Source organism: Ursus arctos, unplaced genomic scaffold (genome assembly GCF_023065955.2).
Source record: "Ursus arctos isolate Adak ecotype North America unplaced genomic scaffold, UrsArc2.0 scaffold_2, whole genome shotgun sequence".
Classification (NCBI taxonomy): domain Eukaryota; kingdom Metazoa; phylum Chordata; class Mammalia; order Carnivora; family Ursidae; genus Ursus; species Ursus arctos.
Window position 1 is genome coordinate 74795489 of NW_026622874.1, and position 15673 is coordinate 74811161.

At 47.0% G+C, this 15673-nt stretch overlaps 1 protein-coding gene across 3 annotated transcripts in view; it reads right to left on the reverse strand.

Annotated features, from left to right (window-relative positions):
• TXNDC11 (thioredoxin domain containing 11) overlaps window positions 1-15673 on the reverse strand; it is a 64731-nt gene that overhangs the window by 6830 nt on the left and 42228 nt on the right. For all 3 annotated transcript variants that reach the window (XM_026520312.4, XM_048224806.2, XM_057315682.1), the window contains 5 exons: window positions 12593-12705; window positions 10283-10483; window positions 4396-5188; window positions 1729-1871; window positions 1294-1403 (listed from right to left, as the gene is read on the reverse strand). In XM_026520312.4, coding sequence (XP_026376097.1) covers window positions 1294-1403; window positions 1729-1871; window positions 4396-5188; window positions 10283-10483; window positions 12593-12705 — 1360 coding nt within the window. The remainder of the gene's footprint in view (window positions 1-1293; window positions 1404-1728; window positions 1872-4395; window positions 5189-10282; window positions 10484-12592; window positions 12706-15673) is intronic.

The window sequence follows — 15673 nt, forward strand, 5'->3', positions numbered from 1 at the left end:
TGAAGGCAGACACTTGACCCACTGAGCTACCCAGGAACCCTGTGTCCCTTTGTATCTTAGTATTTCATTTAGCACTGAGTCCTCAAGGTTCATCCATGTTGTAGCAGGTGTCAGAATGTCCCTCCTTTTCAAGGCTGACAAACACTCCCTTGTGTGGACAAACTGCATTCTCCTCTCGGCAGTCCCTTAAACCTTTGTTCTTTCTCAGGGTCTGGGGTACGAGCACCTGATTCTGAGTCTTGGTCCCTCACTCACAGGCTGTGTGACTCTGGGCAAGTTACCCACCCTCTCTCTGACTCTGTTTCCCCCGCAGTAAAAAGAGGTCCTAAGATCTGCTTCACTGAGTGTTCCAACAAGGTCAGATAACATGTATATAGAAAAATCTTGTGGCACAGTAAATCCTCAAATTTGGCTCTAATCAGTACTTAAAGCAGATCCAATGGGTGAATTACAGATGCTGTAAAATACAGCTACTGTCCTTTTTTAAAGCCTACTTTCCTCATTTCTCTCACTGCGCCCTTTTCTAGTGGAATCTGTTCATCCTTAACTATTTCTTGTAACTGCTTCACTTTGGAAAGTTTCCATCTCTCGAAGAAACTAGCAAACACAATATTCTATGTTCTGCTATTTTTTCCTTATGATTTAATCTTTTATATTTAATTCTGTCTGGAAGGTTCAAGTCTAAACAACACCCCCTGCCCCAAAACAGCTTAGTACCTTTTCCAAAAACTCTTTGAGGTTTTTTACAAAACAATGATTTAAAAATTGTTTTGATTACTATAAAGGCCATATCTGGTTACCCACAGAATCACAAGACTAGAATACATAGCTATCAACCAATCCTTCCTCTGAATTTTAGGAGTGAAGAGGGGAACTAGACCTGGGGGAGAGATCTGCTCCAGGTCCCAGGGCAGGTTGGCGGCACTTCGGGCACTGGCCCCCTTTCATTGGGCCGAAGCCCCAGCGCCACTGAAGTCCGTGGGCACACTTCCCATGGTATTCCAGAGAGTTGGCCAATCTGGGGATTGTCCTAGCAACCAGGTCAGTACTGCTCCCACACTCACCCTCCCATGAATCCAATCAGGGTTAAACGTACTCGACACCATGGAAGGAACACTCAAAACTCATCAGGAAAACTTTGTTTTCAGTGAGGTTTTGCTCATGGTTTTAAACTGACAAATCGCACCAAATCTAACCCAAGGTTAATGAACAATGGGCAGATTCTTGAAAACCATATGGCTAAGCCTAAGGATGGAAGACACGCAAGGCCCAAAGTGCCACAGGCTCCCTTACCTTGCCACAGTGAATGTATCCGTCGGCAGGAGGCGAGCTAGCTGGATAAAGACATGATTGAGGGATGGACAGAAGCCACACCACTGTGCATAATAAAGCAGCAAAACGTCCTGAGGAAGGGAAGACGGCTGTTACTGGCGCCTAGGAAATGGGCTCACGTCCTCATTGTACTTAGAACCCAGCAGGCATTCAAGAAATGCTGCTTATGCACCAATTACGAAAATTTCATTTTTAGATCTTTCCAATTATGTGCTTTCTTGAAGGACTTTTTGCAGTTAGAAAACCAGCATGTAACTCCTACATGTTGTGCAGAAGACTGCCATGTGATTTACTCTGCACATTACACCCGAGTGCTCCCCCCCGACAACTGCGGCTCTGCGGATTATTTGACTAAGGAGACATGGCGTGATTTCTGCCTCTCTCGTGATTCCATACCTGTTTTTGAAGGACCACTTCCCAAAAGGTATCAGTTGTCACTTCAGTGATTAGATGCTGAGAAGGGAACTGGGCAGAGTCACTTCCAATGAGATGCCTTTTCAAGGGACTGTAGAGAACGCTGAAGTTTTGAATAAAAGACTCTAAAAATAAAGAGAAAATGAGATCAGCTCTTCGCTAAGTACTGGGAGAGTAGCTGGCCTACTTTAAACCCTACATTTAAAAAACTGGGCTGGCTTCACAGGCTGACATTTTTAACACTTCACCTACAGGTAAAACGCTGAACACAGCTGCCCAGCGTGGCACCGGGTGTAGCTTTGGGAGGACTCCCCAGACAGGGATTTAGGGAACAAAATGCCACACAGTGTCAGATGCTCCAGTATTTACAGACCAGGAATTCTCTTTTTTTTTTCCTAACAGCATCAGTCCACAAATAGACACCAGAGACTGCACAGATCATCATACCACAATCTTCAAGCAATTTCAGCCTACGATCCTAAGACCTCTAAACATCACTACAAAAGACAACTGCTACACAGGCTGCTGTGAGCGGACAGGTATCTCATGCTCCTTAATTCAAGGACAGCGAGCTTTGGTTTTTGTTTATTCGAGTTCTTCAAGTTTCCTTCTTGAAAGTTTAGGAAAAATAAACTCAATTATATTTAGTGGGAAAACCTATAAATAAAACCCACAAGCAATCCAAAAACCTAACTTGAACCGACACTTTCCCCTCCCCATAAACTCCACTGTCCTCAGATTGCTTGGTTGTCTGTCTGAAGCAGGACTGAGCTGCTGCGTTCTCCCTTCTTTCTCCTTCCTCTACCTCTCTCCATTTTGAGGTCCTGTGTTCTGCAGAGGGAGGAAGAAGTGAAGGGTGTCGTGTGCATAGTAAAGAGAGGTCATTGTCTGTATCTGAGTTACTTACTTGGCTATGTTTATGAAACATAAAACCAAAGATTCTCTCCTCATGTGAACGAACCCTAAATCCCTAAACTGGCCCAGAGAAGCCGACTGAAGAGTCAACTCTGCAAACCAATCACACACAGGCAATTTTTTCACGAGGACCCTTAAAATGTTATCACCAACTATAGGACAAAGAAAAACAGCTAGATGTATGTTTCAGAGTAGTTACAGAAGACCAAAAGAAATCTGAAGAAGGCTTCTTTCAGATGACCCTTAAGTTCAAATTGAAATTCATTATGAGCTCACTGAATGCATGAACAAAATTATGAAGTCCAATAAACACTCTAAAAACATGGACTTGTTTCACTTTAAGAAAACCTGGGGGAGGGGGCGCCTGGGTGGCTCAGTAGGTTAAGCGTCTGCCTTCTGCCCAGGTCATGATCCCAGGATCCCGGGATCGAGCCTCCAGTTGGGATCCCTGCTCAGCAGGAAGCATGCTTCTCCCTCGCCCCACCGCTCCCCATCTCCCAGCTCGTGCTCTCTTTACCTCTCTAATAAATAAAAAATCTTAAAAAAAAAAAAAAAAAAAAAGGAAGGAAAAGAAAACTTGGTATACCAAAATGTAACTTTAGAAACACAAATCAGGAGCAATTTGTAGTATCAATAGTGAACGCCAATTCATAAAGCGATTGGTCACGGGGTTCCTTTAAACACTCAGGAGCTTCATGTTTATAATATATAATTTGACACAGGAAAAAAAAAAAACATTTACATAAGCATCTCCAAAAGTGTCAAATATCAGAAACAAGCTTCACCTGGGTTTAAAAGAAGGTAGCTAAAAGGACTATTATTTAGGGGGCTTTGAGTTTACTGTTACTTTCATACCCTCAAAAACTTGGAAATAAAGTTTCCCTCCCTACCAAATTCCTCCTGTCTCCATCTGGCAAACACTGACTTTCCCCCTGTTTCCACTGAGGCTGAACTAACACGGCTTTTGAATTCTCACTTCCTTGTGTGGACATCCAGGATGTCAGCAAAGCCCTGGGAACAGGACAGCGTGGGTTAGTTTACTGCTGCTGCCAAGCCCTAAGGGCAAGCTCGCGGATGCTTTTCCATAATGGGGTCCCCCCACCCCCAAAGTGGTTTTTGCTGGTTTGCAACAGGACACTTGTTTATTGCACTTGACGCTTGCTTGTTACAACCTAGGCACGCAAGGTCAGAGCAGCATTTCTCAAGGAGGTATAAACAGCAACAGAACAAATTAGGTCTGGTGGCCTTGGTACTTGGACATCCAAACCTGTGATACAGAAGGGAGAACAGGTGGTTCTATGTTTCACTGCTTCCTGTTTAAGCTCCTTTAGGGTGGCGCTGCCGCGGGGGGTCCCGTTCATCAACCCCCTGGGATGCTCCCAGCACGACAGCTCTCCACCCCACTGCCTTTCGTGTGGCCAGGTGCCCACCCCATGCAGCTCACTCCAACTCAGAAACAGGACAGGCACTGCCAACCTGGAACACTGGACTGCCACCCCTCCCCGAGGGGCTACACGACAACCTTATCTAAAATTTGGAGTTAGAAGTTTCTGTTCCCTTTGATAGAAAATATTAGCTTCTTTTAAAATGATGACCAACTGCAGTCTAAAGATTTCAAGTGAGCTAGAGAACTGACATCCCTTCATGACCAAATGTACTGACATCCCTGGAGAAAAGTTCCCGGTATTAAGCAGTACTTTTTACGTTTGGGGGGAAGGAAACTGCCCACAGTACCTAGGGTGAACTTCATAAGAGCTTGCTTTGGATCCAAGACATAGTGAGACTCTTCTTTCACATCAACAATTGCGGCAAATTCCTTCACCCGAGTGGCGCTCGGAGCCCCCAGCCTCTCTGCATATAACCAAAATAAATTTGAATCCAAAAGGTAGATGTTCAGGGTCTTGTTGGTTCTGCAGCTCAGGCCTGTGAAGTTTGTGCTACTCACGTCCACTTCGGGAAAGAGATACCTGTTCTCCTCAATGTGAGGAACGAAGCCTGGGGGATCGGCCTCACATTTCTTCTCGAGGGAAGAAAACGCAATGGTTGGGGTTTCAAAGACACCTTGTCCAGAATCAATGAAGCCCGTCACGGCCCTGTTTATGGTCCTGCAACATGCAGTGTAGTAGCTGAAGGGGCTGTAGGAACTCAGAAAATTGCTGCATTCTATGCTGCCCGACGCCACATGATAAAAGGTCTGCTCCTTGAGGTAGAAAGAATCCAGAGCTGCCGCCATCTCGAAAAAGCTGCACTGTGGCATGCCGACCGAGCTCGGCCTAACGCCCCCCGCGGTCTGGTTGACACACAGCTCACAGACGTTGTGGGTCCTGGAGACGGAATGCCACTGGGGCAGCACCACGGTGTTACAGCAAGGGGACGCTGTGATCAGCGGCGGCTCCGGCAGCTGCGCGGGGGGCTCAGGCGCCAAAGGCCGGAACACCGGGGCGTCCACTCGCCGCAGGTGCTGAAGGAGCCGCTCCACCACCTGGTCCCCGTGACAGTTGTTGTACTCCAAGGCCACTTCGGTGATCTGAAACACAGGGCGGAGCTCATGACAGGCGTGGTGATGGCGGAGGGAGAGACCCCGCAGCCGTCGGGCCCCGAAAGCATCCTGGTCTGATGCACAAGGAGCCCGGGCCGGCTCTTCCTCTCACGGCGTCAAAGAGGAAACCATTACACCAAAAGTTACTAATGAACAGACTTGGATTATCTTTCAGAACATGTCACTCTACTAACAGTGAGCCAACTGTGTCGAGCAGGAAGGGGTCTTAGAGACAGACTTCTCCATCCACCACATGACAAGAGCCAAGCTTCCCCCACAACATGCCCCAGGCCGAGGGGCCATGGACAGATTTTAAATCTCAACTCCCAGGTGAGTGCATTTGCCTTTAGAGCTTTGCAACTCTTCCCTAAGTACGAAGTCTTCCTTCTCCACCTTCACTGTCTAAAAACATCCCAAACGCCTATGGATCACAGGATTTCATGGCATACCTGTTTCCAAATAAATTCACACCTCACAGGAGGCTACAAATTCAACCTGTTTCAAACCACACTCACCCAGCCTGCCTTCCCCCATAACCTCCTCCTCCCCCTGCACTGCCCTCTCTGGGAAAACAGCATCACAAAATGGGAATGGCGACCCTTTGAACCCCACCTTTCCCTCTGCATCAGCTAGAGCCTCACACCCCACCACCTCTGACTTCAGCAACAAAGCCGCTCCTTCTTTTGCATCCCCAGGGCCATGGCCTGGATTCAGGCCCTCAGTCATCACAGGCCACCACGTGTTCTCCCCTGCCTCACTCGGCCTCCACACTTCCACAATTTTAAAACTACTACCCTAAGCACAGCACTCTTCCACCAAATGACATTCAATGGCTCCCTACTACCTGGAGGAGTAACACGGTCTTAACACGGGTCTGCCCCACATCTGCCTTTCCAGTGTCGCCCCACCCTCTTTAGACCAAGCCTGGCCAGGACCTCCTCCATCTGACAAATCTCAATACTGTCCCCAAGGTCCAGCGGCAGGCTGGCTGCTTCAGTGAAGAAAACACTGCCTCACCCTACCTCACCTGGGAGTTCGGTTCTGCATCTTCGGGGCCCCAAAGCCCTTCCCACAGAGTCTCACAAGTAAGTGTCTGCTGAGGTGCCATCCCTCCCCACAAGCTTAAGGACCCTCATGGGCAAGGACCCTGTCTGATTTCTCCTGTTCTCCCCAGAGCCAGGCACAGAACAAATGCCAAAGATCATATGGTGAATGAATCACATCTCGGGGTAACATACACATTCCCAATTCCCACTTCCTGGGGGAGATTAACCACTCTACCCTCAGATCAGTATTAGCCTGATTAGATTTACATTTCATTCTAAGACTATTTCCAAACTGAGTACCTTTCACTACCCACCCAAGTTCATAAGAAAAACAAGTCATAATAATCCAAAGGCATTTAGTCCATCTACTCCCTAAAACAGAATCATGTGCTAACTTGGAGCAAATCTTGCCAGTCAGTTAAAAGGTGTTAAGTCACTCGCGATTTTGTTTCATTAAAGTGTGTGTGTGTGTGTGTGTGTGTGTGTGTCTGTGTGTCTGTGAAGTCACTTAATGAGTACTTATCCAATTTCAAAAAAAATACCCAAATTTTATACATGGTATTTATAGAGAGTGTTAATTCAAGACATATGCATTTCTAAGAAAAATAAACTGAATAGTTCTCGGGCATAAAAAAAGAAAGATCCCTTTAGATGATAAACCAGTGTTTCATTTTTTTCCCCACACAAAAACATCTCAGCCCTTTCTGGACAAGGCTCTGACAGCACATCACACTAATAAGGACAGGCCCATATGACCCACAGGAGCCCAGCTGCCCTCTGGCCCCATCTGGGCACTGCTTTACACCCAAAGACACAAAGGTTACCATTCCCACCCGTGCCCCCTGCACCCCCCCCAAAAATCCCACAGAAATCAAGTACTTACTATAATCTGTTATAAAACGTCCAAGTAGAAGTACACTAAGGACAGCAGGAGTCCTCTCTTCCCTCATCTCCTTCCACAACATTGCTCATAACCAAAGGACCCACGTAAAGGATATGTTTAATTGAAGAAAATATTTTGTATAAAATAATGCTCTTAAAAATGAGGCATTCTCATTTTTCTCCTATAAACTGAACTGGTTTTTACTTTATACTTTCACACACGGGGCAGTTTTGCAAATGCAAGTCCAATTCCATCTTTACATGGGAATCGCTTGAGGTCATACTTAATTTCACATGAACTAATAAGGAAAATCTGGCAAATAACTTCAAATATTTGTGCTGTAAATGCTTTCTTCCATTTTCTTTAATCGGACAAATTTTTAAGTCAGAACCAGACAACCATGACTTTGCTCACGAGGCTCACCCTGGGAATGCCTCAGAGCAGTGCTGGGAAAGCAGAAAATGAGGCACACGGACTTGTTGGCTGCAGGGCGCATCTGTTTTGAGAAGCACACCGAGATGTCCTATGACCTCTCTAGGACTCTCTGCAGAGACGCAGGGGTCAGTGGCCGGACGCCGTGTGCAGGACAGGCTGTGTTCTCCCATGGGGTGGGGGGGTTGTGCATGTGTCAGCAGCTGCTGGTCCTGGAACGGGGCTCACAGTGGAGCCAGCACATGACCGTCCTCTTCTTTACCCCCCACCACACTCCCCACTATGGCTGCCTCAAAACCTGTTGCCTGGCAAGCCCCAATGCTACTACCCTCATGGGACACTGACCTCTCTCCACAATGTAAGCTTCCTCAACTGCCTGCCCAAGTTGGGCCTATAGGTGGTCGTGGGGAAAAGGCTTAAGGCTTAAACTCTCCTGTGGTTGAGGAGCTGATGAGTTTAGAACTCAGCCTGGAAATGTCCAAGTTTGATGTTCACCTGACCCAACCCTGATGGCCTCCTTAACTCTGCTCACACACCCCACTTCCCACCCCCACCAGCACCCAAGTTCCAGACTTGACTACTTCCCACACTCCTGGAACACTGCTGCCTGGAAAACCTGAGTAACAGGAACACACAGCTCTGCTTTGTCACGGGCACTGTGATGGCCATGATTAATCCTGAAGTCCTCAAAGAAGCACCCAACAGCCTCTCCTCTTCAGGCTTCCAAGCTGGGTCTTCTCCAGGCAGCCCCTACAGGGGCCACACAACCTACACTACCTGCTAAGGCTGAACCTGCAGCAACCTCCCCACCACTGTGCCTCTGCTCAGGCTGCGCCTTCCCTTAAGTTTCTCTCAACCCATCCACATCCTGGCCGCCCCAAAGTCTGTCCCCTGCACCTGCCACGCCCACAGCCTCTCCTAACCTCACCCCTGCCCACCCTTGGCTTCCTGGGACAGTGCCCTCTCTTCCAATTCCTCCTGACCCGGGCCTGGCGCTGACCTTCCTCCACCTTGAATTTAAAAAAAGCAAGCTCCTGCGGCCCTCCTGGACCAGCCTCCGAGACCATGAGAGTAAGGCTACGTCTTGTCCATCCTTCTCCCCCACGGCTCCCTAACACAGCGCTCGATAAACATTTGCTAAACTGACGTGAAATGAAGAAGGAAATGTACTGCACAGAACATTTTACTTGGCTAAGTAATCCATAATACTGCTAAGATGACATTTGGTTTTCAACAATCCCAACCATACTCTGAGGTTTAGGGGGATCCACTCATCTTGCAGGGACACTCCGAGCTCTGAGGAAAGCAGCCACAGGAACAAAGTGATTAAAGAAAAAAAAAAAGAAAAAGAAGAAGGCCTCGCCACAGATGGAGGAGTTAGGGGAGAGAAGGGAGAGCCAGGGAAAAAGGCGGGAAAGCTAGTGTCCTCCCACCAGGGCCCTAAATCCAACCATGGCCCCTGGAGAGAAGAACTGGGCTCCAGTCACAAAACACTACCCTACCCAGGACTCTGGCCCAAATCACTCAAGATGGAATGCTCCACAAAGAAAATTTAAAAGTCAAAGTGAAAATCCCAAACCATAGCTAATGCCTTGGTTGAAAATCCCAACTTTCCTACAAAGAACCTTAAGGCTCTTAATAGTAGATGCAGAAAAAGGCCTAGTAAATTGGGAGAGTGTCTCAGTTCATAAAATATCTGTGTAGTGAAGATTTTCTCAAGAAAGTAACTCTTATTACTTCAAGTCCTCCCTAATCAGAGGAGAAGAAACAAAGCTATTTCATTTCTCTCCTTTCTTCCTCTAAGCCAGGGTAGCAGCAGGCATAACAACTTTCACAATGAGGCTCCAGAGTAGCAAAGTCAGGAGTCTGGCTGGGCAAGAACCCCGTCTCCCTGTCGCCTCCAGGAAGACCATCAGGCTCACGTGGAGGGGTTCGGGCAGAGGCAGTGTCTGGTTAGCCCGGCCAGTGGTACACTGGATGTCTGAAATTGGTTTTGGCCAATTAAGGGATCCTTGAGGGAAGGAAAAAATAAACCCCCCCAGTAAATCCAATTTAGCCATCCCAGGCGCTCTCTGGTAATTGTTATTACTCTAAGTGCCTCCAAATGATCCATGTATAAAATAAACTCACACCCAGAGAGAGTGAGTGCACCAGCTGAAACAGGAAAAGCAGGAGGGAGGGGCAGACTCCTGACAGGGTCTGTCTCTGGAAACCGCTCTGCTTATCTTCGCGAAAGGAAAGGCTTAGAGAAACAAGGGAGCCCAGTATCACCACTGCTGCTCCTGGCTGCCAGGTTGAGGATGGCCAGGGCTTGCAGTCAGGCCCAACCCCCCAACAACGGCATCTCCAAGGCCACACTGAACCCTGCCTGTGCTGCTGTCCATCCCCTCTATCCCACTCCCCCAGTAGGTCCTGGCAGGACAAGGGACATCTGTTCCTACCCGGGGGAGGCGCAGCTTGGTTATGCCTGTTCTCACCAACTCCGCCAGACCCAAGCAGCTGTCAGTCAATGTGGCCAGAGAGGCTGCAATGGATCCTATCCCCGGCACACACTCTCCTGCCCATTTATGGGAAGGAGGCGTAATGCCACAGAAACGCAGCTGCCACTCCTGGCAGGCTCTCGGTTCCTGGTGGAAATCACTCTGAACGTGGAGCAAGACGTCCAAGTTCATGAGGTTTTACTGCTCCCTATGAGACACCTTTAAACATTATGACTCTTACCTCATCTATTAAAGGGTGGCTTTCGGCTAAAGGATTAAAAGGTATAAATACAAGAAGCGCTGGCCCTTTCTTCAGTTCATTGTTCAGCAGGAGGCTCTTGCCGCCATGGGGCCGCAGCCATCGGAGGAGTGCCTCTCGATTTTCTAAGGCCCACTTATGGATGTTCTCTGCTGTGTAGTTGACGGCTTCCCTGGGAAAGACCTGTGAAGGACAACACAGGGAGGGCTGAAGGCAAGCCAGGCTCATGAGACCCCCAACCACCCCACCACCACCCAGGTGCAGACAAGATGACTCAGGGACGTGACCTGCCCCTGCTTCTGCAGACAGAGCATTTCCTCACAGGTGGTTGGAAAGAGCAAAAGCGTCTGCAAAGAGGTGACTCTCAGGTCACTGAGTCCTCCTGCTCCCTTTAGCGGACTCCTCTATCAATGAAGAACTCTCCCGATCTGCTGCGGGCAACAATGACCTCTTCCACCCTGGCCAAAGGGAGCAATTACATTTTATTGGGTTCTTATAAAAGGATTACTGTAAAAGGATCAATGAATACCTACAGGAATGGAAGTTATAAAGTCAAGGATCATTTAGATTTTTATGCTGGTTCCCCAAAACTTGGCTCATAATGGTGGGAGAAGACCCTCCCTTAGGGCCGTGCTTTGTAGCTGTTCTGGTCACCTGCACCCCCAGTGACTAGAGGAACACCTGGCACACAGCAGGAACTCAGCACATACTTGAAAGAATCCACGAATGACCCAGAACGTGTACAAGGCCATAGATCACACTTATGTGTAGGGAATGAAGGGAAAGAGACACTTAAGATTTTGTGCTTTGTTTCTCTGTAACAACCAAAGTAGGTCAACATAAAATTTGTTTGAAATTCCAATATGGATCACTGGGTTTCAAATGAAACTCCCAAAAAAAGTGCTGTGGAGGGTTCCACAGTATGAGATCTTTTATACTCTCCAAGAAAGAGAATTAAATTGCCTCTTGACAAAGATGTCCACTGGTTTTATTGGTTAAAATGCTGGTATCCCAGTATTTCATTTGATAAAAGGAATTCTGCTGCTAAACCAACCAACCAACCTTAAGAACTACAGACCTGATGCAGTAAGCCCAGTGCATTTGTCAGGGCCATTACCACAGCCCTAGTTTCTCGGTTCTATGTTCCTTCCTCAGTGCCCTCCCCTCTAAATCCATACGATACATGTTGGTTGTACAGCATGCTACAAAAGGAGGATGAAGGAAAATGACAGTGGACGCAGAGGAAGTAAGAAGCTCGGAGGCACAAGGAGAGGGGCGGGCGGCAGAGAAATCAGCAAAGCAGTGACTCTCGAAGTGGGACGGTGGGAGTTTAAAAAAACATACTCAAATATCATATACACATTTCTATTTGGAAAACACAAAAGTACAACTGACTCTTGCAGTATAAACTACAAGAAATAAAACACAGCATCTGGGCTCCTAGGGATCTGCAGAAGCCTGGGGGACTGGCAACCAAGGGGGCACCCCGGAGAGGACCTAATGGTCCCCTCGCAGGCATGAGACTTACACACTGAGTCAAGGGGAGTGCAAGTTCAATGGGCTGGGTACACGTGTTACACAGATACTGGTCTTCACTCAACCCGTAAGTCACTCACACTGTCAGTGAAGTTAGAGACAGAAAATAAGGAAAATAAATTCTCAGTGATGGGACTGGAGCAGCAGCAATAAATCGAGCAGAGGCACAGGACTGAGCAGGATACAGGTCAAAAGCTCAGAAATAGCTGAGTTGGGCTTGGTTCACCAAAAGCAAATGAAATCAGGGAACAAAGACGACAATGGAAAACCAAGGCTCTCTGGGGTGAGAAGCCATCAACTTCTCGCTGTGACTGAACAAGAACTTCAAAATCCATTTCATCAGCTAAGAAGAAGAGCATGTCACATGATTCCTCCTGATGAATGGAACAAATGAACAAAGAACATCACCCAATGGAAGCTTGACCTCTGAGAACATGGGCCCAGAGGAACAATTCTCCAACAGAATAATCCTGCAATTTCATCCAAGGAGGAAAACTAATGAGGCTGTACCAAAGTCGAAGAATATAAACAAAGAATTTCTAGATGTTACATCTGAGAGCCCGCTAATGCATGGGTTCGTAAACAGGGACACGGGCTCTAGCGTGGAGTTGCAGGAACTCTCAATTTGCATACAAAATCATGTACACTTTCCTAGGGAGAGTGCCCATAGATTTTATCCAATTCTCAGAGAAGTCCATGACCTAAACAAGGTTAACAACCACTGCGCTAATATAAATGTGATTTCAAAATACTTACAAGTGATGTGTTGAAATGTCTATGTAAATACACACTTCCAGAGTGTACTAAGGATACCAGTTTCGCAAGATGTTTATTTGTGATAACCCCAAATCGTACTGTTCCTAGGTAATCTGAAACAGAAAATTTTCCTTTATTAAAGAAAAAGCCTATGCCTTAAAACAACCACAAAACCCAATGATCAAGTCTTGATGCATAAATCCCCAGAGCAAAGCTCTTTTTGGTCACCTAGCCTAGACAGGAAAGGAGGAGCTGGAGAAACGTCCTCCTGAAACAGACCTCACGTCTCCTCCTGAGGACCGTCCCTGACAGTCACCTGCATTGTGTCAGCCTGCGATGACCTGACCTCATCTCCTGCGACCCTGTGCCCCTCTCTCATTAGCCCCAGCACATGTGGTTCTGTCTGGACATTTCCATGGCCAGCTTGTCGTCATTCAGACCTCAGCTCCAACCCCACCTTCCCTAAGAAGCCTTCCCTGGCCACCCCGCCTCAATGCAACTACTCCAAGGATGAAGTCTGTAGGGGAAACTGGGGCGTCCCCTCCACTCGAGCACACTGTCTACCATTACTCTTTTTTTTTATAGCACTTACTAATACCTACATCATCTGGTTGATTTATTTTGATTTCTTTGGTCCAACTTCCTCTTAACTTCTGTGAAATTAGAAACCTTGTTCATTGCTATCCCCCCAGCACCTACCGCAGTGCCTAGGCATCTAAGAGATCAATAAATACTGGTTAAATGAAAGAATCTAAAATGTACAAAAGAACTCACACAAATTAATAAGAAAAAGAAAGCAGTTAAAAATGAGCAAACCACACAAAAAATGTAAAAGGCTAATAATTACATGAAAGTACACTCCCTATTTCAGAGGAAAGCAAATTAAAACTAAGTATCTGGGGCGCCTGGGTGGCACAGCGGTTGAGCATCTGCCTTCGGCTCAGGGCATGATCCCGGTGCTCTGGGATCGAGCCCCACATCAGGCTCCTCCGCTGGGAGCCTGCTTCTTCCTCTCCCACTCCCCCTGCTTGTGTTCCCTCTCTCGCTGGCTGTCTCTGTCAAATAAATAAATAAAATCTTAAAAAAAAAAAAACAAAACTAAGTATCCCTCCTTACCCTCAAACTGCCCCAAATTTGAGACACAGGAAATACCAAGTATTGGTGACCAGCAGAGAAAGGACACTCTGAGACGATGCTGGTGGGACACGGAAAGTGGCAGCTACTCAGGACAGCACGGGGCTGTGCTGCTCACAATGAGACACGGGCAGAGGCTGCAGCCCCGGACCCCACTGCTGATCCACACCTGGGCGCTCAGGGTCACACATAAGGACAGTCACCAAAAAATACTCTACAGGTGTTCAAAACAATGGAGTGGGGCTATCTATACGAAATGAACACTTTTTTTTTGACACGTGAGTGAAAAATCAAGCTGAAGAAAGGTAAAGTATACCTTTTTATGTTTAAAAAAAAAAACCTCGCATCTTATAAAACAACATACATTTTTTTCCCTATAGGCACGTATGTTTCAAAAAGTATAAAGACTCTGAAAGGATAATAAAAACAGTTTTGTGTGGGGACAAAGGTCAAAGGGGACCTTATCCTTATGTATAAGCTTTCTTTTCTTTCCCTCAAGGAGTAGATGTAGTATTTGTGTGGTTAAAAACTGACTAAAATATCTGGTATTAAAGGCGAGTGGATAAGATGGTGTAGGAAAAGGTACACTCTTTCCTAGCCCTCTTCTGCTTTATTAGATGTTAACCAAGCTACCAGTCAAACTTTAAATGTAACCAGGTTATATCCAAGTGGCCAAAATATAAAAGTACGAAGGTACTGAACACACCGAGCTGCCGGCTTCATCACCCTCTCAGCAGCAGGGTCGCCCTGCTCCCGGAGGAGCGGCCCGCGGGGAGCAAGCAGGCGTGGCAACCCCTGACGCACGGCTGGACCACCTTTCACACAAATCGGATGAGTTTAAAATGGCACAAAACCAAAGAAACACAGGAAGGATAAGCCAGAAATGACAGAGATTGGTTACGTATGGGGGCTGGGGGGCAAGGAGAGGAAACGGAGTTGGGAGAACACGGGTGAGGCAGCCTGACCCTCCTCCTTCGGGGACACCTTTTCGTATGGGGACTCTAGGAGCCTCAGGGATGTTTCACACCCTTCACACGGTTACAAACAAAAATCATTAAACCAACCAAGATGTGAGGGAGCCCAATGTGGAACACAAGGACTAAAAAATAAATTTAACTATCACACCACGATGGAGGGGTGGGGAGAAAGAAGTGAGTAACCGGAACAGTATCTTGACTGAATACTGTAAAACTAAGGACAATGAGAGCCAGGCTTCTCATGGTGGGTGGAAGAGGTTATACATTAATAGAGGAAAGCTACACTCTGGTGTTAGATTGGAATCAGGGGGAATGAGTATAAACTTATGGCTTTTCTCACACACACACACACACACACACACACACACACGTAACAGAACAAGAACTACAAACATACACATACTCATGGGTGTAAATACATGTCCTCGTTCTACCTGCTGAAAGGGCCTACAAGTCATGACACCTGATACCAAAGAGCACACCCAGCACCCCAGTGTTGGTTTCTAAATGCCCTTCTTCCAAGAAAGAAACCAGGGCTCCCTGGAGAGGAGGCTCATTCCAGAGCTGGGGCAAGGGAAGTACAAAAGGAGATGGGCACACCTTGCGTCACAATAAAGGATAGAGCGTGTTCAAAGGACAAAGGAGCCGACCCAAGATGCTCCTAATGGCGAAAGCCAGAGCTCTTTGAGCAACAAAATGGACAACTACCAGTGTTCTTGAAAAGTGTCAAGGGCATAGAAGACATGGGAAGACCGAGGAGTTGTCACCAGTTGGAGGAGACCAAGGAGAAAATAGAACTAAATATGATGTGGGATCCCAGATTGGATCCTGGAACAGAAAAGAAACATTAGTGAAGACACTGGCAAAATTCAAATAAGGTCTGTGGTTCAGTTACTGATACTGTACCAATGGTAATTTCTTAGTTTTGACCAAAGCACCGTCACAAATGGTTGGTTATATAACATCTTAA